The sequence below is a fragment of the Channa argus genome, chromosome 22 (genome assembly GCF_033026475.1).
Source record: "Channa argus isolate prfri chromosome 22, Channa argus male v1.0, whole genome shotgun sequence".
In the NCBI taxonomy this organism is placed as follows: Eukaryota; Metazoa; Chordata; class Actinopteri; order Anabantiformes; family Channidae; genus Channa; species Channa argus.
In genome coordinates this window covers 6758519-6786018 of record NC_090218.1, presented here as the reverse complement: position 1 = coordinate 6786018, position 27500 = coordinate 6758519, and the positions used below count along the sequence as shown (strand labels likewise).

Genomic DNA, 27500 nt, shown 5'->3' with positions numbered 1-27500 from the left:
ATCAAAGCATATCAAGTTTGCATTGTAATGAAATCAAACAGATCAACTATTTATTTTGCAGTGAAGCTGTTTTTCGGACTCATTAGTTCAGCCCCAGAATAAAGATTATCACAGTTTGTTGGTTGTGGCTTAAATCACTGTAGCAGAGGGAAAGAGGGTGTGTTCTATGTGTGTGTGTATGTGTGTGCGCATGTGTGTGTGTGTGTGTGTGTGTGTGTGTGTGTGTGTGTGTGTGTGTGTGTTGGGGGGGTATTTTTCATGCTGAACCTGCTTGGTGCTGCTGGGCTAATTTTAACCTGCCAGTTCAAAAGGCACTAGGACAGAAAGCAATGTTATAAAACCAATGAGAGGAAACAACATTTCTGCTGTGGCTCCTTGGTAAGACCTTCGTCTGGATATGTTTTGATCCATGAATGTGTATTGATAATGTGTATTTTGTTCAACTAAATGACAAGACGTATATGGAGAAGCTGATGTTGTGCTCTTCTGACTTATTTACAGTGTCTCGGGATACATGTAATGTTTTTGTTTGTGAAATACATTTTAATGTGCATACAGTATAAGCTCTAAGAGTAATTTGGAGGAACTGGTAATCTGTTGGATTTTCAACTACAAAAGCACTGTCATGAGGTCAAAGTTTTAATTTTCCAAATTAGGATTGTGGTCAACCTTTTGCAGACTTCCCATTAGCCTCCGGTGTAGCTTTGGTTTTGTAATAAAAGCATTAAAACGAAAAAAGCCAAAATAGTTAACCCTATACTTACCTAAAATAACTATTTGGTGGACTGGTATGGGGATGTTTCAGATTCTTACATTTTTGTGTCCGTTTTCAGAATTTTTCTTGCAGAATTACAGCTTCTCAATGAAACTCCTGTAAACATGGTGAGTCAGATACTTTCCAGATGTAGGTTTTGGCATTTTTAGCCCTTATGCAATGATGTATTTCTATTTTGTTAATCACCCCAATCTTCCATTTTGATTATTCTTTTAAATTAGTTATCTCATCTAAACGTTTTTCTGATCCAATCAGAGTCATCGGTCTCGAAGCTTCAGGGTGCAACAGCATGTCCACTGTGATTCCTGCTACAGCCGACGCTGCAGGGCTCGGGTGGAGGCCTCTGTGTGCTGTGCGGTCACCCCCTGCTGCCTGCACTGTGGAGCTCTCTTCCACCTGTGTAAAGAAGAAGATCACCTGCTGCTCTGCCCAAATGTGAGGGTGCCCTGCCTCAATTCTGCATATGGCTGCCCTGTTCAGCTTCCCCGCTCCTCGCAGGCAGCTCACCTCCAGGTGTGTCCGGCCAGTGTGGTTTGCTGCTCCATGGAGTGGCTCCGCTGGCCAGCTGACGACACAAACCTAAACTGCAGCATGGTGCTGCAGGAGAATGTGCTGAAAGAAAATGAGGCTCAGGGTGAGGCACTGGATGTTGCCATGGCTCTGGTGGATCAATCAGATCTTTTCCACCGCCTAAAAATGAAGCCCCTCTATGAAGAGCTGATGGAGGAAGAAGAGGAGGAGGAGGAGGAGAAGGAGGAGGAGGAAATAAAGGAGAAGAAAGCAGAGATTGCAGTGGGAGGAATTGTTAACGGTGCTGCAGGGTATGATGCTGACAAAGGTGAAATATGCAGAATAATAAGATAAAAAATATAAATATATTTTAAATGTTCTGATTTAGCTTTTCCTTTCTCTGGTTTCCACCGTTCAACCACTTCTCCAGAAACCTTGTGGGAGAATAATGATGCCAAAGAGACTGCACAGATGAATGTGGGCCAGAACTTAGAGCTCATCAAAGAGAAATACAACCTGACTGAGATGATGTTCAGCATGGAGCGAGGTGGCTGTGCTGTTGCTGAGGCAAGCCTACAAAATGCCAAACAAGACCAAAAGCCTAGTGAGAAGGGGATTGACCAGACCGGGGGAGAAAAAGGAAGTGCAGACCACAGAGAAACAGAGAAGGATGATGTGACTGGACCAGACACAAGTAAGACAGGGCTCGCCCCGTGGCAGGAGGGGGTGCTGGAGCGCCTGGGGCAGGAGCTCAGCCCACAGGAGTACAACATGTATGTGGTGCATCACGGGCGCATGCTGCTCGCCTTCGGACAAATTGAGGCCTGCACGCCGAGGGACAAAGATTTTGTCTATGGCAGCCTGGAGCCTATTCCAGTCCAGACCCTGTGTTCTTTCAAGGTGATGACAACAAGCACTTAAGTATTTGCTGGATAAACAGAAATGCTTCATCTGCCTTTTAAGGAGTCGGGATCCACTGCTGTGCTAACCAACACCCTAAAATCTTTATTTCATTATCTCTCATCCTGTCCATCAACATAATCAACAACATGTGATTTGGACTGCAACCGTGCAACTTACCAGCTTCCAAAGTCAACACCTTGTTTAAATTATTTTTTACTAATACATTTTTGTAATTGTTTGGTATTTGTTAGAGTTAATCAGTTTACAAAATTACAAAAAATACAATTACAAAAAACTAATTCACCTGTGCCACCACTGTTGGTGGCACACCAACAAACTTTAACCTGTGGGCCCTTTTGCATATGATGTGCAGTCTGTACAGGTGTGGTTTGATTGGGAAATGCACTAAACACTTTAAATGTTTTGTGCTCTCTGACTTAGTCCTGCTTAAAACAGGATTGAGACAGTTGCCCTGTACTAACAAATACTTTATTATTGCCCAATGCAGTTTTAAATCTTCAACAAAACATATACATTTAACCCAATAAACAGTCATTTACAATGTTCTCTGCACTGTACCGTTATATGTTCTCCTGAATTTCTTCCTACAAGGTCCCTGACAGCTATCACTACAAGCGGCGGGCTCATCTATACGACACAGCTGCTCGAGCTCAGAGCCAGACTTGTTGTGTGGACACATCAGACCTCGGAGCCAACGAACAGGACTGGTTTTGTGATGAAGCAGCAGCCACCCTGCTGGGCTACGCTGAGAAGGAGGTCATGGGTCACAAGGTCAGGCATATATGTTTGACAATCCCACACAATTTGTTTTATAACATTTTACATTTGAGGTACAAGTAATACTGAGCAGATACCAAATGGAACTGGTGAATCACTGACGAAACACTCTCCATCAGTCTGTAGGAAATAAAAATGATAATCTGTGATACATTAATGTTCAACACACCCTGATGATGTAGTTATTGTGTGAGGAGATAATAGCAGCTGTAGTGAGAACAGAACTAACAGAATTATACATATACATTATTCGTTTTTAAAAGTACCTGTTGGAGGCTTAAACAACCTAATGCCTAATGTGCTACTGTGTTTCAAATAAATTGTAAGGAGACAATGAGAAATAAAGAAAAAGCCCACATTCTTTTAAAGATTGTTAGTCCTCTTGTCCCCCTCCTCCCACTACATGCTTTATTTTCAGCAAATCGACCTGTAAGCAGTGCTTCCCAGCCTAACAAAATTAAAGGGATAGGACATAAATAATGTCTGACATTCAAATAAAATGAGGGAGGACACAGTTTAATTTAGTCACAAGCCAAAAAGCTCAAAACCAGAGTCTAAAAGGTCCGTACCTTGTTTTCTGCCTGTTTATTTTAATGTTTTAAATAATAAATCATTGTAAAGACAAAACCACAGTAGTTAAACAGTATCACATTTTTTATCGCAAAATATTTTCCCCGCAGAACTGCTTTAATTCTTCATGGCTTATAGCATAAGGAAATAAAACAAATAAATAAGATAAACAAGCCTATAAAATGTACAAAATGTTGATACGATTGTTTAACTGGAGGTAATCAGCTCTCACTTGATTCACGTGCAGATCAGTGAGTCAAAAGAAACTGATGGACTTTACGTTGACGTGGGGACACAGACTCACTCGTTCCGCTCGGCTCCGTTTAAAGGGAAGACGACACTGGCGGAGGCGATGGGGGACACACCGCTGAAGCTTCATCTGCAGCTGCAGGTGGAGAGTGTGAACAGCAGACACAGCAGCACTTGTGTCTTCTCCTTTCGTTGTGGTCACACCTTCCACCGCAGGGAGTTCGCCACACATTGCAGGTGTCTGTGAATACTGCTGATGAGGTTTTGTTTGTAGAAGCAGATATAAGAACAAGACATGTTATTTATTTCACTGTGCTGATGTGTGAATTTTTTAACAAAACAAAGAAAACAGCTAATCCCTTTTTGTGTTTGGGATTTAAACCTCCTGATTTATCATTAAGAACATTCAACATGCGTACTATATATTTACTGGTAGGATATGGATGGACATGTGATGTGTGTATAATGAAAGCATTAACTTCATCATTTACTTCCCAGGAATGTCCATAGTGACATCCAGACGTGTCTGAATGGATGGTTCGAGCAAAGATGCCCACTAGCGTACCTGGGCTGCACCTACAGCCAGAGAAGGTTTCAGCCCGCTACACATAGAGCCACTGTCACCTACAAGTGAGAACAAGTCACAGTCTCCAATTTTGCAGTATTTAGGCCTAGTATTTGTGTGAATGACTTTAAAAGCTATCATTGATGCAATTACATCAAATGGTAATATAAAAATGTGAAAGGGTTTGCTCATAGATTTATAGTGTGACAGCTTTTATTGGTTTTCTTCACTCTCATATGTGCTATTGTGTCATTTTACAATATACCAGGCAGATGTTTCAGACGTTCATAAAAATGACCAAAATAGACAAAGTTAGTGACTATAATGGGTGAACATTTGTAAAGAACCAAATATTTCCATTAAAAGACAGAGCTACAGTACACTTTGGAGGGGTGCATACAAACAGGACTCCAAACTCATGCTAATGATGCTCCATACAGGAGCAACGTCTGTATGTGGAAATAAGCAGGTAGTTTTTAACAAGACTTGGCCACTTAAACTATGTGCAGGTTTTGGTTAAGTGAAATACAATGAATTCCAAAACTGTAGCAAAGTTTCCTTTTAGTGAAGCATACATAGCTAAGAGCAGTATAGTACGGGGTTAATGCCACATCTTTCTAACCACTCATATTGTAGCAGTTAATTAGGTATCGACTTTTCTTCTTCCACAATAGTCAGCATCTGAGGAGCTTCAACTTGCGCCCGACCCTCGTAGCATCACCAGACGACGACTTCAAGCCACCCAGCTCAGTGGACTCGTCTGCTGCCCAGAGGAGCAGCGGAGGTTGTGATTCTCTAAGCTTGCTGCCCTTTGAGGTACTGCAACACATGGCCAACTTCCTGGACAGTTTGTCGCTGTCCCAGCTGGCTCTGGTGTCCCAGCTCATGAGGCAGGTGTGCACCTCTCTGCTGCAGGAGCGAGGCATGGTCACTCTCCACTGGGAGAGGAAGACCTGCTCACGTGGACGATCCAAGTGGAGGGCCAAACCCGTGAGACAAACTAAAGCATGCAACTCATCCATCATTTAAATTTTTTTATAAAAAACAAACCCAATGTTTCCTTTTGTCACCACCTGTTTCTCTGCAGGTTTGGGAGTTCAGTCACCTCTTCTCCTCTGTGGATGTGTGGCATATGGCAGACAACCCCCCAATATCTGCTCATTTAAAAGTCTGTCCTTACTATGACACCTCTTTGCACCGTGAGCCTGTTCCCCTCCCCAGCATGAGTGAGAAATTGGAGAGCAGCCAGGAGAGACTGAGCCTTGTCAACCATTTCAAAGGAAACAGATGGAAATAATTAAAAAAACATTTAATTCTACCTGCTGTGTTCACTTTAAATAGTCTAATGTATTTATTAGAAAAGATAATGGTTTATATTTTGTATCCAGAGTCACAAAGTACTACACAGAACAAAATAAAATAACCCTGTACTTATTTTTACTCTGTAACATTATGGAATTTAATAGTCCTCATTATTGCAACATATGAAAAAATGTATGTATATTGATAAATTGTTCTAGAGCGTGGTAAATAACAGAGTGTTCTGCAGCAAGTCATGTAGTATTTTTGTGGAGCCAGGTGCCAAGTGCTATAGTGGCAAAATAAACGGAACAGTTAAAGATCTTTTGAAAGGTGCTTTTCTTATTGCATGTGACAGACCCAGAACATCTAAAAACAAATACTTCCACAAGCAGGCTCAAAATGACCAGAGCCCCATTTTCTCATTTTCATTATCTGTGCACAAGTTTGTTTATGCAGTGTGAAATTGTTCACATTATGGAGCTGAGGACTAATGAAAAACAAATCCAGACCCACGGAGTAGCCCGAGGTGGTAGCTCACTATCACCTCAGGGAACTAACAGCAACAACTGGAACCACCATTTCCATGGAGCTCCTCCTCCTCCTCTTCCTCCTGCTGCTCCTGCTGCTGCTGCTGCTGCTCCTCGTGGCACTAATCGCCCCTCATACACGGCTGCTTCGTTGTGAATACGGCTGCGAATAGTGCGCGCACAAGCAGAAGGTTATGAGGAGGTTATTTCGACTGACTGCAGCAGGATTCACTCACACTGAGAAAAAAACGCCATCGAGCTGCAATAGTGAAACACCTGACAAGCACTAAATTAAATTTTGTTTATTGCAGTTTTGCAGCTTGGACGTTTCGCACGGATCTTTTGTTTGCTCCGTCTCTGCAGCACCAAGGACAGAAATACCGGGGCAATAAGGGGATCCGTGAGAACCGCTCTGAATAGGAAACCGCTTCAGTTTTACGGTAGGCCACGGTCCGAGTCATCATTCATACTTACAACTAAACAAGGAGCACTAATGGCCAGCGGTGCAGAAGTCATGAAGCTAATCGAGAAATGAGATGATTGAGACAAAATAGAGAGAAAGGTCAGCGAATAGGTTTACAAGATATTACCCATTAATAAACCTGCACTGTAAGGTAGGTCGTTAAAGTATTAGTGATGCGACATCACAGTAAAATAAATTATAAACATAATTTTGAGCGGGCTATGATGTTTTATTAATACATTCAGATAATTAATCAATAGTATGTTTGCTATGAAACCTACAATATATATCCAAGCACTGTCCTTCTGTAAACAGCTTAAGGGGAAACCCCTCAGACACACTCCCTACATCTGTGTGCAGGTTGTGTGGTGGCGGGGGTGCAGCCATGGATGCTGGGAGGCTGGAGCAGCAGGTGGCGAGTGTGGAGAGGGGGATTGCCTTCCTTAAGCAGGAGCACCTGGCCATGCTCGCTGGCCTGCACCTGGAGATCACACACCTGAAAAGGCGCTGCCATGGTGAGTTTACCGATGCCCAGATGCCCTACATCTCTTTATGGACCTTTACCATTTGACTACCTGTGTCTGTCTGTAACCCTGTTTGGTGGTGCTCTGTCTTTCTTGTGTGCTTCTCCTCCTTTTGACTGCAGAGCTAAGCTGCGAGCTGGACTCCAGGTTTCCTGACAGAAACCCAGCAGGTAAGACATTACAACTCCTTGCTGATAAGAGGGGAAATAATGATATACAAAACACAAAAGTTGTGCTGATTCCAATAGAATGAGGAGCTATTGTAAAACAATATTTTGACACATTATTATTAGTATAAACTATATTTCTGATTATATTTACTCATATTTCAGCAGTTTAGGGCTTTATTGTACTGATGCAGTACACAGGTAACTGCAACAATGGACTCTGTGAAGCAATTGAGCATTTCTGATGATTTATGTAGATTAAGTATAGATTATAGTATATATAGTTTCATTATAAATGCCTTAATACAATTCTGTTTCTGCTTAGCTTCATTCAGTCACAGCAAGCTGCTTAGTTCTTAGTGCCACGACACACTTAGCATTATTTCCCCGTAACCTTACTATTTACTGCTGATTTATATCAGCAGTACTTACAGTAGTATTGGCATAGACCCTGACAGGACACAGCATTTGTGCTTGCTGCAAGAAAATGCAGTGCTCCAACAATCTGTGCTGCAGCACATAGGTATTTGCGATTGTTTTATTTTTTTTACATAATGTTAAAATATACCATTTAATAAAAGGCTATAAGACATAACCATTCATTGGAAAGGAAAAACCTTTTCCATTGCATATTTACAGTTTCACCACTTCATGGCCTTGATAAAAGAAAACATGTCCAGTGAATGTCTAAAAGAAAATATAAGAAATGTGAATATGCTGTACACTTCAGTCCATACTGTGTGTGTATTCACATGTTTCCCAGAGGAGGAAGCAGAGCTGGTAGTGCGTTGTGAGGCTGCAGAGCGCCTGCTACAAGATCAGCAGTGCATGATGGTCACTGTGCGTGGTGAGTTGCGGGCCGGCCGGGTCCGAGCATCAGCCCTTGGTAGGAGCCTCAGGGAAGAAGAGCAACATTTCCTGGAGGAACTGAAACACCGCAGCCACAAGATCATGCTACTGAGTCGTGAGCTGCAACGTCAAAATGTCACTACTACAACACTCTGCCATGAGCTCCACAGTGCACGCTTAAAACTGTTCCAGCAACAACAGAGCACAACTGCAGAAAGAGAGGGGGGACCCAGAGCAAAGGAGGAAGAAGAGGAAAGAGAAGAAGAGGAGGAGGAGGATGAAGATGATGAAGGGGAGAGCTCAGATTGGCTTCGGTCTCCACCTCCTCCAACCTCTTCGAGCCAACCAGAGGCGAGACACAGAAGGCGTATCACTACGAGGGAGGAGAGGGTCAGAGCTTGCGTCCCTCGGGAGAGAGTGACGTCACCACAGAGGCCACATCCCATGCCCGACCCAGCGCTCTTCTTGATTCCACTTAGATACCGCCTGCTTCGCTTGAGCCAACCAATCAGAACGCAGGATGGTGAGGGAATGGAGGATGAGTGGGAAGATATAGAGGACGGTCAGGTGCACAGGAGGGTGGACATGGGAGCAGGCGAGGGAGAAACTGCTCTGTGATGGATAACTTAGGAGAAGCGATGTCTTCCAGCAGATCCTAACAGCTCGTACAGTTGTAGCAGAAAGCACTTGAGAGAGATATAACCTTGTGATTGTCTGTAGAGTTGAGTTGACATTTAGAGTTGGTTGCACGGGACTATGTGATCAAACCAGCGCATAGATGCATTAACTGAATTTGTCACATTGTTGGTACAACATGTACGAGTGGGCCAAAAAGGACTGAATAGCAGTACTGCTTTAAACTGATGCCTTTTTAATTTTAACACTGTTGTTTAACACAGCTTTGCCTGTAATTAGTAGCCTTGACTTCTGGGTCTATAAACATTCGACACCATAAGGTTCAAGGTGGCAGTCTGCTTTTTCACTGCACCAGCCATATTCTAGGTTCAGAAAATTACTCTCAAAGGCTTAGGGACATTTTTTATGATTTGCACTTTATTATTAAATTCATGCAATGTGCCTCGTAGCGGCAGAACCCAATTTCTGTTGTCATGTTGTCTGTTTTTAATTAGTTATATAAGAACAATGCAGGTATTTCAGACAAACACCAAATTGAGCCTTGGTGAACAATAACTGGAGTCTAACTAATTACAATAACTGGAAACTGAAGAACCTGTACATATAATTTATTCACTATTGGCTTTACTCCTACACCATCTGTGGAAAAAGGTTGTTGTTATCAATATATTATATCATTGTGCTAAACTGCTTTTCTGTCGAGACTCTAAATTTATTTTTTACTCTTTAACTAGCAAACATTTCAGTCATTTTTTAAGCCATCTGTAATGGAAGAACCCATTAACTGTAACAAGACCCTGACAGATAATGTTACCTCATATCTTTACTACCATCCAGTAACTAGAGGAGTTAACATACATTAAAAAACTTAAATCTGCCTTCAGCTGTAGTGTGTTGTTACCTTTTGAATAAATATGGCTCATAAGTGCTATGTGGGGGAGTTACAGTTCACATTCGAGCACTAGATGGCACTACAGGTCAACCTTCACCAGTCAGCTCTCCACTAGTTTTAAGAGAAGTAAAAAGAAAAACCACACACATTTATAATATAGGCTAATTACAGGAAAGTTATTGTTTTGCCAGCTTCAGTCATGAGACGTTTACCTTTGTTCACAGCATTAATCTTAATCATACCTGCACATAATAGACAGACACAGACAAACTTTTTTAGGCTTTTACAGTTTTGTTTCTATTTTGTTTTCAGTATTGCAATTTGTGTTAGATTTAAAAATGTTGTTTTATATATACATATATATACACATATATACGTGTGTATATACACACGTATATATGTGTGTGTATATACTGTATGTCATGTTCCTAGTTGCAGGGATGTAGATATAGGATGTATATATTGTATTGCCATATCTAAGTTTTAGTAGGACTCCCAGATTAGCATCACATTTTACTACTTAATGGCTCCACTGTATGATTCAGAAATGAGTATTAGTATTTGTATATTTAATTAACCCAAGTATTTACTTTTTCATTTATAAAAACATGCTGAAAATTCAGTGGACAAATGAATAAAAACAAATTATGATAAACTACGGTATTTTGATGAATTAAAGAAAAACACCTGATTTCAGGTGCTTCATTTTTAAGAAGTGATACAAAACTACAAACTTACGACAGTCGCCTCCTGGCTAACGTCCCATTCTAGAACGTTCCCACGGTTACCTTGGAGACTGTCCTCAGTATTTTATCGTTGCTCTGCACCGCTGCCATGACAACCACAGAGGCAGAACCAAAACCAGCTCCTAGACCTGAAAAGAGTATTTGTTTGGTTCCAGGAATTCGTGTCAGCAGGGGGCGGTGCTGTGTCAAGACTGGTGTGCTTTATTTCAGCAAGTGCTTAAATGGGAAGGTGTGCTAGACGTTCTGCTACAGCTAGTTATACTCTTTGTGCACGTGCTCATATTCAAGGTTGACAGAAGAGGGCTTGGACCGGTCTGAATACAGGAAGTATGACATCATTACCAGCAGAGAGGCTGCCCTCTGCTGGACGTGGATGGGTGCTAAGTGTGTGAATGCAGGGCCTGCAGGCTCTCTCACAGCTGCTCTCTCTGAGCCTAGAAGGGAACTCACACACCCACTCACACACACATGTGCAGGTTTCGCAGCGAGGACAGGGGAGACTCCTGCTCCAGACAAAAGCCTGGGACAGCAGGATGAACAGCATAGAAGTCTGGAGAGGATGACACAGACCTCCAGTCTCCCCCCCTCTACACTGGCTGGTAGGACCCATCGATTGAGTGTGATATTGGTACTGTTTCATTCCTGTTGTTTGTGATATGATGTGTGACCTTAAATTTTCTGCAGCTTTCATATTCTGCTGAAGATGTGTTATTCTTAATGAAACTCCAATTAGCATTGAGTCCATAAAATGGTGTGTGTGTTCAGCTATTTAGTGCCTAACTGTAACATAGAAGCATTTATACTCTAAAGTTGCATTCACTGTTTTTTCTCATCTCTGTTTCAGGATTCACACAGTTCCAGTTTGTCTGATGAGATACAGTTTTCTTGTGCTTTTCACAGTAAGGTGACACTATTGCAGGACAAAGCTTTTCACGTTTATACTTAGTGGCTTAATTTAAACTTGGCTAAAGAGGAGCAGTCAGTTCCCTGTGTGGATGATGTTTTCAAAGTTTTAAACCCACCTCTGACCACACGGTAAAGGTGTAGCCAGAGTGCGACGTGTTGCACCTGTAATTACTAATGTGCATCAATGCAACAACAAACACAAGACATTAAACCAGTGGAGAACAGCTAAACAGGATATGCAGCTGCTGCTACAGGAGAAATATAATTGGAATAATTAATTCCATCTTTAAGGTTCAACAGACTTTTTTTTTTTTTGCATTTGAGTAGATAGACAACTGTTTAGTTTGGACAACATCTGTTATATTTAGCATTTTAACTTAAATAAGTGTGTTTTTTTTGTCACCAGGTATGTTTTTACCATAGCCACAATATTACATGTGTAGATTTTTAGCCTTTAGTACTATAACATGTCAAGGTCATTGTCAAGGATTCTGACATTGATTTCTGACTCAGATGCAAATCACTGAAGTTCAGAGCTGTTCAGTTTTAATTTAAAAATCCTAAACAAAGACAGAAGCAATGCAGGCAACGAAGTCAGGCAGGTAATAATACTAATAGTCTTTATTTGTTATTTGTATAACGTTTTAAAACAATGTTACAAAGTGCCACACAATTGGCAGCATTAAACAGGCAATAAAAGGCAAAGGGCTATAAAAATGCACGCGCTAGTGCATATAAATATATTTAAATACACACATGTACATATATACAAATTTGTACACATGCAAATAAACATGAATGCATACACAAAAAACGATTTCTATACATGCGTATTAACACTCAACTAGAGGATGTAGCATAGATGAACATAATATGGCACAAACAGGAAGTGTCTGTCATATTATGTTCATACACAGGTAGGGTAAATTAATAGGTTATCAGCTTTTCTGGAGCTTACTGTTTGCTCTTTTGGAAGAGTAATGAAGCATATTCTTTTATTTCCACTCAAAGCTGGGACATCATGTAAGTTTGCCATGCAATATTGTGGCCTTTAACCAGCTGAAGACAAGAAAATGCACAAAACCTAAAATTATTAAACTAACTGTAGACATTTAGATGTCCAGATGAGGGAGTATTGATGAACTATAACACAGATATATTCCAGGACTAATGTAATGCTACAATGCCAAAAAAATAGCTCCAACAAGGGCAATATGGACAGTTGGTCCTACAGGTTGAATAAAAATCCCCAGGTAAGTCAAATATGGCTAAAACATAGTCTCTAGTCATTTTTCTTCAGTCTTACTTAGTGTCATATAGGTCCTTTTACTTGTTTTTGACAGTGGGTTTACATTCTCATAATGTATCCCTGACTATATTTTCCTGTTTCCCTTAAGACCCTAAAACCCTGTACATACTGTGGTCTTTTCTCCCCTAGGCTGACTGCACAATTTTATTCCTGATTTGTGCACAAAATCACCATGGGAAACGTAGTCCAATGCTGCGTCACTCTGTCAAACTACTTTAAGTGTCAGGATGTTCTGGCCCAGGAAGAAGTGGAGAGATCGCCTCTGTTGTCCAGCGAAGACAGTGAATGTGACTCTCCGAGCGTGTCGAACGAAGCCGGTGTGACAAACCCAGCCCTCGAACCGGAGCACTTCGTGTTTCCAGACATCATCTTAAGCAGCAACCCAGGAGGGGATGTAACTCTGGTGGAGCCGATGGTGTGTTTGCTGGTGTCTGAGGAGGAGGAAGGAAGAGGAGAGCTAGGAGATGAAGGACAAGAGAGAAGCAACACTGGGAGAAGCATGGGGTACTCTGAGGTTGAGACACAGACTGAAAGGGAGACACAGATTGGAATGGGGGTACAGACTCAGACAGACTCACTGGCTGAAGTTCAGACACAAACAGAAAGACTTGTGTGCAACAAGGAGACAGTGGAGGGAGAAGTGAATGCAATATCAAACAGGGATACTTCTAAAGAGATGGAAGAACATAAAATACGAGGTGAATTCGAACAGGTGACTTTGCTCTTAGACGCTCAAACATACACACAAACATCACAACAGAGACTCATAGAAACTGCCCCTAATGAGCTGTCAGAGACGCTAAATAATCTCAGAGATCCAGTTAGTTTCAAGGTTGGTGAAGAGTTCAAACTGGAAGGGCATCTCATCCATGAGCATGATTTTCAAACAGAGCTAAAAGAGGAGTTGAACCTTGATGAAGGGGATGTGTTTAGGTTGCAGCAGAATAACATTGTTGCTAAGGACACCACAAACTCTGCCTGGATGGAGCAGTACACTTTGCGGACAAAGGAGGATGTAAAGGACAAAAAAATAAATGTTGCGTCAGAAAGCACTCCAGTGACGCTGACTGAATTCAATATGAACAATATGGATGAGAGCGTTGCTGCGGTGGCATCACATCAGAGCCCAACAAAGAACAGCAAAAGTAATATGAATATCGTGGAGAACTTTGACACTGTTGAGTGTTGCGTCACCTCACCTCAGCATAATGAAGCAATGGGATTGGTGAATATAAGTGAAAAGGAGCCAAACATTATCGCCACAGAGACAAACATAAACAACTCTGAGGACCACGCAGATGAGGCATATCAGTCTTTCTTAAATGCAAAACATACCCAATGCCCAGAAAACCTGCTCCCACCAAAGAGGGGAAAAGATGATGCAAACACAGTTCTGCCACAGCTTGGGGAGGAATGTGCTCCAGTGAAGCAAATGACGTTGTTTTTAGTTGACAAGATGTTTCTGCCACAGCCACATGTCAAAGGTGTGAGATTTTTAGTTTATTTGTGCTGGCATTATCTCTGTAGACTATGTTGTTTTGTATGTGCTGCAATGTTCAAACATATTCCTACGGATAACAGGTCAAAATATTGAAAATTATAGTCATATTTCAGTGCTAAAGCTAAGTGAGCCGTTATGCCACTTATCAAGCAGCCAGTTTTTTATTCTCACATCCCATTTGTGTCTCTTGTGCACTGTGGTCAACAGCTCTTCTAAGTCAAGATGAAGAAAGCTCAGAGAATGACCGCACAGAGGAGTCTGATGCTGATAAAAAGAAGCAACCTAGCATCCGTGAAATAGTTGATCTGCAGGAAACAAACTTAACTGTCAGAGTTCAACCTCCGGGAGCCGAATGTTTTGAACTTCAGGTTCTGCTGCCATAGTTAACTTAAAGATACTTGGTAAGATATGGACATGTCTTTTTCAATTCTCTGGTCCTCCTCCACCTACAGGTTTCAGGCGAGATGCTGGTGGCAGAGCTGCACCAGATGCTAATGGATCATGAGATCACCTGCCACCGCACATGCTTCTCCCTCCACCTGGGGGGCACCACGCTTGACAGCCTCACAGAGCTACGCTCCCTACAGACCGTCCGGGACGGAGCGGTGATCAAGATGGTGGAAGGTAACCCATTAATTGTTTGACTTTATTCTTCATTAGTTTCATTTTTGGGATAAGAAAATGCGTAGCTCACTTTAAAGAGCAACACTTGGAGCATCTGACTTTAGTCCTGTGTTGTCATTGTGGTATTTCACATCAATCAGTAACACCTTTTTCAAGAAGTTCCTTTTTTTCCTGAAAATGTTTACCTGTCACCTAAACTGTTATTACCTTCTACATGTCTCGAACACATGCTCTCGCTTTATGTCTCAAAACTGTTCGGAATCAGATCATCAGACCTGATGGAATACTTAACGTCATTAGAGGAAGTTTACAGTGTCCTAAGACACACAACCCAAACACAGTTCTAGCTCTATATTGCAGAGATTTTGTTTATCTGCTTTCATAAAATGTAACCAATTACCTGTAAAGATCTTGAAATCTAAGTTAAAAGCCGCATAAACATCACTTGTGATCCTGCTGCAGATTCTTACACAGTGCGTGATGCTCGTCTTCATCTCAGGCATGTACGTGGCCTACTGAGGAGCCTTGACCCCACAGATGCTTATAATGGAGTGAATGGAAACTCACTCTCTTACCTCAGCTTTTACACCAGAGCAGACAAGGGTGAAATTGTTGTCTCATTCCTCTTCACACTGACATTTGAGCATTTCTAGCAGCAGTTCTAACATTTAATGCTTCCATCTACATTTCCTTTTTTTTTTTTTTTTACAGAGAGTGAAACTGTGGGGAGGAGGCGATCTTCTGAAAAGGATTCTCTTTACTTAAGCCCTCCTGAATACATCCTGCCTGGAAGTAAGGACCGACCACTTTTTCCACTGCAGCCAACCAGAGATGACAGGAAGGTCATGATCAGGCTTCATATTGCAAATATGATTTGTTACATAGCATTCAACAAAATGAGTTTGGATATAGTAAAGGAACAATGGCCTATTCTGTATCATTACAGCCACTACAGTGTCTGCGGGTATTGACCATGAGCAGTTGGAACCCTCCTCCAGGGTACAGGAAGATGCATGGAGACTTGATGTATCTAACTGTCATGACCATGGAAGACAGAGAACTCAACATTACTTCATGTACACGTGGTTTTTACCTCAACCAGTGAGTCTTACACTATTCAGCCCTTTGAAAAGAGATAGGATTTTTGTTCTGGTGCCAGAGGTGTTTGGGCAGTCCACTACTTTTGTCCAGGCTAAAATATCACAACATGGGTTACCATAAAGCTCTGCAGAGAATGAACCCTTATCAAATGAAATATGTCATCATCTTAATAGACTTTGTACAGTGTTTATGAACCCCAGTAAATTTTAAGTGATCCCCTCATCTCTTAACAGGGAGCAACAATAGGTGAAAAGTTTTCACTTACTGTATTATTTTTTTTAATGATTAGTGCACAAATGTTGGTACAGACATTTGTGGTTCCTAGATGTATCTAGCATTAATAACAACTGGATGCATTATCATGAAATCTGGTACAAGTATTTGCTTCCTTCCCTAGATGAATTGCAGTCATTGCATCAAATTAAAGATGTGGTTAAGTCAATGCTTTGGTTTATTATCAAATATCAGGAGAATTAGTTGTAATTTAACCTTAATTGCTGCATTTCTTCAGTTACACTAGAAACTTAGCCTTGATTCAACTTTTTTATGCTCCGACAACTCCAGATCAACTGCCTTCAACTTCAACCCTAAACCTGCAGTCCCCAAACTGCTATGCCATTCTCTAGTTGAACTCTTCAGTCAAATCAGCCCTGCTTTCAAGAGGAACTTCACTGCCCTGCAGAAAAAGAGGCAAGCAAGCTGATAACGTGGAAATTTTATTGACACGAGTGACATCTAACTTTATTAATTCAATATTTAATTGTAAATACATAGATTTCAGTATTCTACATTTTAGATTTACATAAAGCAGATCTCCTCAGACCACTACCGACCTGCTAATAGAAGAATGTTTTCTGTCACTTGCCAGAGTCCAGCAGCACCCTTATGAGCGTGTCGCAGTACCTTTCCAGGTGTTCACCTGGACTGCCCATCATGGAGACCACACCCTCGACTGTGTCAGAGCTGAAGAGAGGCACGCGGGTCACATGGGCCAGGATGAGCTCACTTCTGTGCAGGTCTTTTAGATAAAAAAAATATCTGGAAATGCTGAGAAATGTAATATTGCTGTAAAATGGAAACAATTATGGCACATGCATTTTTGCACATGCTCTGTTGTGATCACAGAGTCGGGACTGGAATGAGGAGCTGCAGGGATGCAAGGAACTTCCCAGGAGCTCCCACCAGGAGCGCCTGCACAGGGAGAGGAGCTTCTTTAAGGTGAGGCAACAGATTTCATAACAAAGTTCTTCAAGTTCCAGTTTAAATCCCTGAAGCAGTCAACAGGAGTGCAGGGTGTAGAAGTATATCCTTCTGTACTTCCCCTGCATTATTGAGTACTTTAAAGAAATGACAGTTTGGAAAGAGAAACTTTCTTAACCAAGATTTTAATCTAACATTCAGACCAACAGTGACTTTGTCGCTGCTGCAACACAAGGTGCTGTAGCTGTTGTCGACGGTAATATCGTGCCATTGAACCCCGGGGAGGCCCCTCATATGCAGATGTTCATCTGGAACAACATATTCTTCAGCTTGGGGTTCAACATATTGGATCACTACAGCCCACTGGGGGGCAACACGGCTGCACATGCTGCTGCCATCTGTGACCTGAGAGGAGCACAGGTAGAGATCCTGACACCAGTTCCTACATAATGAGTTAGGGGTTTCATCTCCCCCCATTTAAAAGTACTGTTTGTTGTTCCAGAGGGGTAGTTTTACATTGAACGATTCTCTAGAATATAATTATGTTGATAACAAAAAGGAAAACAACATATAAATGCTATACACAAAGATATTAATCTTTGCTGCAGTTTACTTTCAGACATATCAAATTAAAGCCCTGTTTTCATGTTCTTTCCATGGAAACAAAACTCCTCACAGTGTGATGCTTTGCTACAGGGATACACGTCTGTTGACATAAAGGGGCTTCATACACTGGGGACAGCTGTGGTGGATTATCGTGGTACCCGTGTTATCGCTCAGACCATTGTTCCTGGGATACTGGAGAAAAATCAGGAGCAGAGTGTTGTCTATGGCTCTAATGACTATGGAAAAACAGTTTTTACGCACTCTAGGTAACACTCCCAAAAAACAAGAAAAGTATAAAGTATATTATAGTTATTTAGATCTCTTGTAAAAGTTCAGACAGACAATCCTGATGTTTTTTGGTTTTTGTTTTTCGGCAGGTTTCTAGAGCTGCTGGATAAAACCAGTAAACCACTGAGACTCCAGCGTCACCAGGTACTTGACCACAACAACACCCCAGTGGAGCTTTGCTCTGGTGTAGAGACCAAGGGCCTCCTGGGTAATGATGGACGACCTTACATATTGGATCTTCTGCGGACCTTCCCACCCGACCTTAACTTTCAGTTCTCCCAAATAGAAGTGGCAGGGGAGGCTGTGCCCCTGGAGTGTCAGCACTTTGGTTACCCACAACGTCATCCTCACGGCCTGGCCAGCCTGAGACCAGAGCTGATAGAGGCCTTTGTACAGCACCGGTGAGGAAGAGGAGATTTTGTAGGCTTTTGGTAAATGTTTGGAAACAAGTGTAGCTGCCATGTGACTATTAAATTAGCAGAATGAACTGATGAATTGTCTGATTCATCTAACCTTGTTTTTTCTTTTTGCAGATATGAACTTTATGTCAAGATGGTGTCAGTGGGGCTCAGCCAACTAGGAGAAAAGGATAAAGCCACAGAGCAAAGGGAAGATCTGGTTTGTACAGCCACAGCCAATGCAGATATAGGTGAATACCACTAGCTAAATAAAGAGAAGCGATTAAACCTTTTGATAAAACAGGAGCAACTCTCTAATGTAAATAAAGATGTTTTACAACCCAATTCCAAAAAAGTTGGTAAGATGTGTAAAATGTAAATAAAAACAGGATCCAATTATTTGCAAATCTCATCCACCCATATTTTATTCACAATAGAAAACAAACAAAATATCAGATGTTGAAACAGAGAGGTTTACCTTTCATTGAAAATATTAGCTCATTTTGAATTTGATGGCAGCAACACATCTCAAAAAAGTTGGAAAAGGGTGATGTTTACCAATGTGTAGCATCTCCTCTTCTTTTAACAACTGTCTGTAAATGTCTGGGAAGTGAGGAGACCAGTTGCTGGAGTTTTAGGAGAGGATTGTTTTCCCATTTTTGTCTGAAGCAGGATTCTAGCTGCTCAACAGTCCCGGGCCTTTGTTGCCTATTTTTCATTTTATGATGCACCAAATGTCTGGACTGCAGGCAGGCCAGTTTAGCAAAGAGATTTCTGGATGGAGTATATGTTGCTCTAAAACCTCTATGTACTTTTCTGCATTGATGGTGTCTTTCCAGATGTGTAAGCTGCCCACGCCATAGGCACTAATGTGCCCCCATACCATAAGAGATGCAGGCTTTTGAACTGTCTGCTTATAACAAGCCGGATGGTCCCTCTCCTCTTTAGTCCACAGGACACGGTGTCCATGGTTTCCAAAAGAATTTCAAATTTTGATTCATCTGACGGTTTTCCATTTAGCCTAAGACAATCTTAAATGAGCTTTGGCCCAGAGAACAGCACAGCGTTTCCAGATCATGTTCACATATGGCTTCTTCTTTGAATGATACAGCTTTAGCTAACATTTGTGGATTGCACTGCGAACACTGTTCACAGACAGTGATTTCAGGAAGTGTTCCTCAGCCCATGCAGTGATGTCCAGGAGAGAATCAGGCCTGTTTTAACGCAGTCCTGCTTGAGGATTCAAAGCTCACATGCATCCAGTTTTGACCTTCGGCCTTGTCCCTTGAGCACAGAGAGTTCTCAAGATTCTCTGAATCTTTTGATGATATTATATATTGTAGATGGTGGGATTTTCAAAGTCTTACATTGAGGAACATTTTTGTGAAAGTGTTACACAATTTTTAGATGCACATTGCTGAACCTCTGCCCATCTTTTATACCCAGTCATAATATTGACCTCTTGCCAATTAACCTAATTAGTTGTTAAATGCTCCTTCTCTTGTTTTTGATTTGCAGGAATTACTTTTCAAGCCTTTTGTTCCCGCTTTTCCAACTTTTTAGGATGTTTTGCTGCCAATATATTTAAAATTAGCTAATATTTTCCATGTAATGTTAAAAGGTTTTAGTTTCAACATTTGATGTGTTGTTTATGTTCTATTGGGAATAACATAAGGGTTTATGAGATTTGCAAATTAAATGTTCACACCTTCCCAACTTTTTAAAATGAGTTTCTGAAATAATGTTTAATCTAATGGTTATTGATACATGTAGATTAAAATTATTGAACCCTTAAAATATTTATTGGTTTGTTAAGCAGTGACTGAGGCCAGGGAAAGTGGTGATGGCTGGCTGATTGTGATATTTTGCGACATCAGTACAGTATGTAATATATTTGTATATAACTTTTGTAGAATTTCAGAAACAGGATATTATCATGAAAGCTTGTCAGGCTGTTGGATCAGTGAGTGACTCTTGCTTTGACATCCGCTTCAATCCTGATGTTTGCTCTCCAGGTATTGGATACATTCTTTGTGCACACATGTGTGTGATCATGCTTAAGTTTGAAAACATTTGAAAGAAATGTGAATTTAAAAAAAGAACCAAAAAAAAGTTTGAACTGTGACACTTTGTTGCAGGTGTTCGTTTCCCCTCTGAATGTGTCGCAGAGGTTCGGAGACAGAGACAGTTGTTATGGGATGCAGCTGCTTTTCTACTGTCCAATCAGATCCCAGCAGTGGTGAGTCTCCTATTCAGGTCTATAGTGTGAATAGCATATTACATGGGATGATGATGAGGACGATGATTGTGTGTGTGTGCGTGTGTGTGATTTCTTTTGGGGGGGCGGGCGTAGCTGAGAGATTGCCTTGACTACACAGGCGTGGTGATGGATGGAGCAACCCTCACTGCAGCACTACACCAGCGAGGTGTGAACGTGCGATATCTGGGCACCCTGCTGAGGGAGCTGGATGGAGGAGAAGAGAGATACAGACTCAGCCACATACAGGTACCTGCCATAGCTACTACTAAATATACCACATGTATTATCATGGCTACCATTGTTGATAGGTTTACTTTTACACTTAAGTAATTGGAAGATGTGGAATATAGAAAGTTACTGTTTGTCCAAGTGACATAAACGCACGGATACTAGATAGAAATTGATTTTTGAGATGTAGCTTAAGTAATTAAGAACTGAAATATGTCTTTTTACTTTAGAGTTACACAGCTCTACTACTGCTTGTACATATCATCATTATTATTATTGTTCTACATATTATTGTACTATATTCTGGGTTTTTTCCGTTCTTGTGTTTTTGGTTTTTGATTTTCCCTTTTATTTTCCTGCTATTGCACTTGAATGTCCCCCTTGGGGAATAAAGTGTTGTCATCTATAACATTAAAACATAATAACCACAAAATGCACATAGAGGCAAAAACTGTGGAGGCGGAATGGTGTCTTAGTTCGATTGCATTAGGATTAATCCTATTTAAAAACATGCTTCACTCCTTCTGATCAAACAAATGTTCCCTCACAGAGAATTTCTGTCAGCGAAGTCATCGTCAGAAGTGCAAAACACATCTTCGGGACCTATCTACAGGTAACATGCTCAAATAATGTAAACATGTAAAATATTAAAAAATAACAATCTGTAATCTTGCATTCATGTTTTAATATGTACATCTGATTTTCTCACAGGATGTGGAACCTGCAGCTTTTTCTGCAGCTGTCAGTCACTTCCTAAATTGCCTGCTAAGTTCTGCCTCCTGTTTTCCCGACTCCCGTTCAGATGAGCTTCTCTCCCGTCGCAGGAGCCGACGTCGACGGAGCCACAGGAGTCGAGTCACTTTGCTGACAGACAGCACGTGGGCTAGACTGACCCCCAGTGAGCTGTGGGGCAGGATCAGGTCTGAGGCTAGACATTATTACCACCACGCAGTTGACAGGTGTGTGGGTCTACACACGTGCATGTGTGTGTTGAGTAGCTGGAAATGTGCAACAGGATTTTACACTTTGATTCTATCTGTGTTCAGTGAAAGTATAGATGAAGTAATAGAAAAGCACAATCTTCAGAGGATCTCCCTACTGAGAGAGATGGCCATCAAAACCGGTATTCAGGTCAGGCATCTGCAATGCTGCACTTCAAAACACATTTACCTTTGCATTAAATTTATTCCATATATCTTTATGCTGTTCCAGGCAAGATTTTTCACATAAAACCACAGCTTGTATCATTAAGAAAACCATCTAGAGTGCTAGTGCTAGTAATGTTGCTAAATGTTTGAATGTTTTTGGCCACATTTATATCTTGTCAAGCCAGAAATGTGTGTGCATAATTTGAACTTAATGAGGCAAAAATCCTGCTACATGAGATTTGTTTGAGGTTTGACATTATCTACGGAAATGTTGGACCAACTGGTCTAATAAGCCCCTAAAAATTAAAGTTAGCTTTGACATTGACTTGTCGCTACCAATGTACTGTATCTAGTGCAGCTTTGCTGTAAATTGTACCTGTTCCCCTTTCTGCTTGTGTTTTTTTCTCTCTGTATCTAGGTGCAGCTAAGGGAGTATGCATTTGAGTCTCGTAACAGGCCAGTGTTTATTGAGGAAGACATCGTCAACATGTTTCCTGTGGTCAAACACCTCAAATTTACATCAACAGTTGCTGCACAGCTGGTGCAACATGCAGAGGTGGCAGTTCAGCAGGGTGAGAGTCATGGACATTAACACAGCATAAACTTCAACATATTTCAACTTCAACATAGGTTTTGGGTAGTAGAGTGTCCTTGCTTTAAGTGACCAAACTGATTTAGGTAAAGAGCTGACATGTTTAATATGTGATGCTCATCATTTTATGTTAGGGCTTCTCAACGAGGGCTATGAATTGATCAGCCAGGCCCTGACCTTGTTCAGCAGCGTTTGTGGGGTCCTGCATGAAGACGTGTGCATGTGTCTGCGTCTCCTGGGACGGCTCAGCTACATCTTGGGCGAACATGCCGATGTAAATATGTATTGCATTTTATTTATTTGCCATGTATCAAATTTGTTATGTGTTATTATGTCTGACTTGCATTAAAAGACAAAGACACTGAGCTTTCATAATGTGATGATACCCTCATTTCCTCACATCTCATAGGCCCTCAGTTACCAAGAAAAGGCTGTAATGAGCAGTGAGAGAGTGCAAGGTGTAGACCATCCACAGACCATACAGGACTATGTGAGTTCCTCAATCCACAGAAAAAAGTACTGTTGGAACAGTAACGCTGTGTTTAACACTGTTTGTCTTTTACACTAACTTATTTAGCTTTATTAATGTAATATTTCACTTGCATCTTCATATGGAAATCTCCTCCTAATTCTGATACAGTCTTACCTGGCCCTGTACTGCTTTGCTGGAGGACAGCATGCAACCTCTTTACAACTCCTGTATCGTGCTCGTTACCTCACCCTGCTTGTGAATGGAGAGGACCATCCACAAGTACTACTGCTAGATGTAAGTGAGACCTCAACTGCAAACTACGTCTACGTTACTTTGCTCAGAAATTGGTTCTGAAATCAGTAGTACAATTGAATTTAGATGTTCTCTTGACTTAAAATAAGGTTGAAATGTACAATTACAGGTAAGCATAATACATGTGAACTAATAACACACAAATTATTATATTGTTCCTTTCCATACTAAATACATAAGTTATATATTCACAGTACTGTCTAACAAAAGGTTTCTGAACCCCTCAGCTAATGACATCACCAGAAGTTAATTGAAGATAAGAAAGGAAGTGTGGGTTAGAGCTGCTTTGACCTATAAAGTGATCATGTGAATGATCCCTTGCAAAAAAGAAATTTGGATATGCAGTACTACATATTGTATCAAAAGGGCAGTGCATTCCAACACGAAACTCCTTGTGGTGGGGGGCATCGTGATTTGGTCCAAACAACTTGGCAACCTTGAGAAAAAAATGCCATCCTGCATTTACCAATGTATTTTATGGGATATGGGGCAGGCCAGAAGGTTTGGCCAGAAGGGTCCCAAAATCTTTTTGGCCACCCTAGGTGCCACTCTCTGCCAGAGTGAGAAGGCAGCGGGTACCTGTCCAAGGACTGTCCAAATCTGAGGCTGAAATAAAATATAAATATATGATTATATAAATAAATAAAAACGAATACTTATTGTGTATAGTTAAGGAATTCCATACTGTATATTTTGTGACATTTGAATTTTTTAGCACTTGACGCAGTTGAGATTATGCCTAAAAAGGATGGGTCTTTCGACTAATATTATCTTAGTTTGACACATCTAAAAACATAACCATATCTTGTAAAGTTGCCAAATTAAAGATATCTTTGTCATTCAAGATATCTGTAATTTAAATTTTGACTAGTCATAATTTAATTAAAGCTTTCTGAGATTCGGGATAGTCAGAAGTGAATTGAAGATATCCTAAATTCGTTTTCCCATTTAAGTCAATGGGAGATTCTGACTAGTCAAAATGTAATTCCAGATATCTTTAATTTAAATTCTGACTAGTTAAAATGTAGTTGCAGAAATCTTAAATTACACTTCTGACTAGTGATAAATATAGTGCAGATATTTAAAATCCTGTCTACCTGCTAAATGGCTAAAAGGCTTCCCAAAAGTAGGGGGGAATGAACATCATCATCTTAGTCCTGCCACGGTGAGGAACCACCACTAACATGCATGGATGGGTGACGGGTGGAGAGGCTGCTGAGAGGTGGGGTAAGTGGATGGAGATCTGTGTTTACAGGAAACAAAAAACTATTTCCATGTGCAAGCTCGCCGTTGACTCTTAGCGGCGGAATGATGAGGGGCAGGTTGCACTGCAAAATTCTAGATCCACCCCTGTATGGTATGTCAGGGTAGCTGTATAGACACTGAAGCTCAGTAGAAACTGGGTGATGCAGCAGGGCAATGAACCTAAACAGCTAAGTAAATCTATTACAGAATTACAGAAATACAAAATACAAAAAGAAAATTTTGGAGTGGTCCAGTCAGAGCCCAGACCTTACGCCAGACATCTAAATATGATTGTGTGTTACAAGCATAAAAAACTCATATTAACGTTATATTTTTTAGATTTTAAGTTTGTTATTGCCAAAACACAAAGGCCTGATAATTAAATGTCCATCATATGTTGGAATAAATCTGTTCATGTCCACATTGTGCTCAACTACATTAGAGTATGCTGGGTCTAATACTTCATGGACTGATGGAATATGAGCTTTCCCTGAAGTTCCTAAAGAATGCCTTGAATTTAACTTCAAAATACCACGGTGCCACGTCCCTGAAGCTTGCACACAGGTAAAACTGTTGTACATTCATATATTTAAAAGCAGAGAGAAAGACAGAAGCACAGATTTCATCTGACAGTTACAGATATTCTATACATACATTGCAGTATAGATTTCTGTTAGGGCTCCCTTCATTTATTTTATATAAAAGGTTTTCACTGCCTCTTTACCTCCCTGTGTCTTTGTGATGTGCAGTCACCATCTGCTCGCAACTGTGAATGAGAGTAAAGGAGAGTTTCGATCAGCTCTTCAACACGAGAAAGAGGCTTATTCAATATATAAGAGCCAGGTGTGACTTAAAATGGTGCTGTTTCCTGGTGTTACGTTTATGCTTCATGCTCATAATTTTAACTGAGACTCTTCACTGTTGCAACTATGAAGGTTTGGTTTGAATCATACCAGTACAATGGAAAGCTCAGAGTACCTCAAGAGCCTGACCCAGCAGGCTGTGGTCCTCCAGAAAGCCATCAACCATATCTGCAGTAATACAGCCAGTGCCTCTATTCCACCTCCAAAGGTTTGTGACCTAAACACATACAGTACATGCAAGCAACAATGGAACTCCCCGTACACACAAACAGACACACGAGTCTCTGATTTTGTTATCATTTCCCCGTGTTGCTTTCCAGTTCTCAAGACCAAGCCTTCCCACAATCCTTCAGCAGCTCAACCTGACATGCGGAATCCTCCTCATTCCCCTCAGGTGGGCAGTAAAACAGTCCCAATTATGGCAATAAAAATAATATGCTTATAATTTCCTCAAAAACACTGAACAATTTATGTCTTTCTCTATAGTGCAAACGAAATTGCAGACCTAAGGACTGAATGGAAAGGAAAGGAAAAGGTACAAGTGGAGGTGCTAGAAAATCAGTTATTACAGCAATACAACTTCAAAGCTGCAGACAACAAATAAAAAAATAATATGGAGGAATGGGTAAATACTCTTAGTTCTGAAAATGACCATGGACAATAAGCAACATTGAAAAATTGAAAGCCAAGTAAACAGTATTTATAAGTAGGTTAAACCTGCTTTTGACAGCAACCACATCCAAGAAACAGAGAGGTGTTTTCTTTTACCTCTGGACGACTGGATACAAAGATCCTTATTTTAAGAAAACCTACATGTAGTCATGATGTAGCTACTGTTATCTCCAAGAATGCAATATGGAAAATTTATCTATGATAGTAAATATGTGTAACTCTCATTCTCCAGAAAAGGGTATAAAAGAAAAAGTCATTTTGCAGTAGTGAACTAAAAGTGCAAATTTCGTACACTTGTTTTCATCTTGCAATCTCCTGTATGTCCACTGGGGCTCACACTTGTGCCATGAGCACTTTAACAGAACGTACATCACGTGTCTCTGACTAAATATTAAATAACCCTAATGTAATTGAAGTTTACAAGCAGTCTTCTACAATTTAAGTCACATCGTTGTCATTATCCAGGTGACTGTAGGGAGACAATAAGCATTCACACAGAGGTACTCTGTGTTATTTTATCATTAATCAAGTAAAATTTGTGGAGTTCCACCTTCAACAAATAAACTCTGATCATAATGGATTTATTTTAGATATTACCCCCAATCACTGCTAATTTAGTGTATAACTTACAACTGTTATGTACCTATTCACTCTTATTAATTTTATTACTTGGAAATTAGATTAATCTTAAGAGCTAACATGAACAATTTTCAACTTGCTTCCTACTGGATAGTTCTAGTGTGCGGAGTACATGTAAGTGGTATTAAACTGCCCTTTAACAAAATATCTTTCTGCTTCTAGCTAACAAACATGTCTAGATTGCATCATTTGGAGGAGTTTTCAGATCCAATGGTGTAATCTGGAGGAGTATGCCGAAGCGGCCGTGGGCAAGACGCCGAACCCCCAACAGGGCATCCTCATCCCAGCCTTGCAGTGTGGGTCCCAAACCTGGTAGAAGTTGGGGAGGGTTGCGTCAGGAAGGGCAGTAAAAACTGTGCTAAATTAACATGCGGACCGCTGTGGCGACCCTGAACTGAAAAAATAAAAAATAAAAAAAAAACACTGCATAAAGAATTTCATTTGTTAATCAGTTGTCTTTTATTAATTTGAACGTCACATACATCAAAGAGGTTGTCTTGACAGGGTACTATAAAAAAAATGGATCAATGAATGAAACAAGTCAACAAGATACATTAAAATGCGTGACTTCCAAGGCAATTCTGTTATGTATAAGAAAGTTGTGGCACTATTTTATTTTACTTGACTTGTACTATTTTAGATTACTTAACCAAAGAGGTA

General features: G+C 40.7%; 3 protein-coding genes across 6 annotated transcripts; all 3 read left to right on the top strand.

The window, feature by feature from the left end:
• Positions 1–290: 290 nt before the first annotated feature.
• Positions 291–5980, top strand: LOC137108240 (F-box only protein 40-like). Its single transcript, XM_067492601.1, has 9 exons — positions 291–378; positions 834–882; positions 1031–1613; positions 1716–2185; positions 2801–2980; positions 3804–4042; positions 4304–4435; positions 5045–5360; positions 5458–5980. Exons 2-9 carry the CDS (start codon positions 880–882, stop codon positions 5665–5667), a joined length of 2133 nt encoding a protein of 710 aa, XP_067348702.1. The 5' UTR covers positions 291–378; positions 834–879; the 3' UTR covers positions 5668–5980.
• A 213-nt stretch (positions 5981–6193) lies between these two features.
• Positions 6194–9651, top strand: LOC137107605 (coiled-coil domain-containing 92B-like). Of its 4 annotated transcripts, none has more exons than XM_067491327.1 (4): positions 6194–6639; positions 6978–7177; positions 7309–7356; positions 8117–9651. In XM_067491327.1, the coding sequence occupies exons 2-4, from the start codon at positions 7048–7050 to the stop codon at positions 8818–8820; spliced, it is 882 nt and encodes a 293-aa protein (XP_067347428.1). In that variant the 5' UTR covers positions 6194–6639; positions 6978–7047; the 3' UTR covers positions 8821–9651. The 4 variants fall into 4 exon arrangements, with proteins under 4 accessions (XP_067347428.1, XP_067347427.1, XP_067347426.1 ...); XM_067491326.1 differs by having other exon boundaries at positions 6194–6761; positions 7023–7177; XM_067491325.1 differs by having other exon boundaries at positions 6194–6813; positions 7023–7177.
• A 22-nt stretch (positions 9652–9673) lies between these two features.
• LOC137107602 (clustered mitochondria protein homolog) lies at positions 9674–26996 on the top strand. Its single transcript, XM_067491319.1, has 30 exons — positions 9674–11104; positions 11321–11375; positions 12821–14175; positions 14400–14560; positions 14645–14816; positions 15279–15419; positions 15528–15658; positions 15763–15917; positions 16482–16607; positions 16786–16933; positions 17043–17135; positions 17319–17537; positions 17814–17989; positions 18101–18412; positions 18545–18660; positions 20323–20424; positions 20548–20648; positions 20763–20915; positions 21448–21510; positions 21609–21856; positions 21944–22028; positions 22464–22617; positions 22772–22911; positions 23047–23127; positions 23278–23403; positions 25109–25230; positions 25416–25511; positions 25605–25737; positions 25850–25923; positions 26016–26996. The coding sequence occupies exons 3-30, from the start codon at positions 12864–12866 to the stop codon at positions 26131–26133; spliced, it is 5058 nt and encodes a 1685-aa protein (XP_067347420.1). The 5' UTR covers positions 9674–11104; positions 11321–11375; positions 12821–12863; the 3' UTR covers positions 26134–26996.
• The last annotated feature ends 504 nt before the right edge of the window (positions 26997–27500 follow it).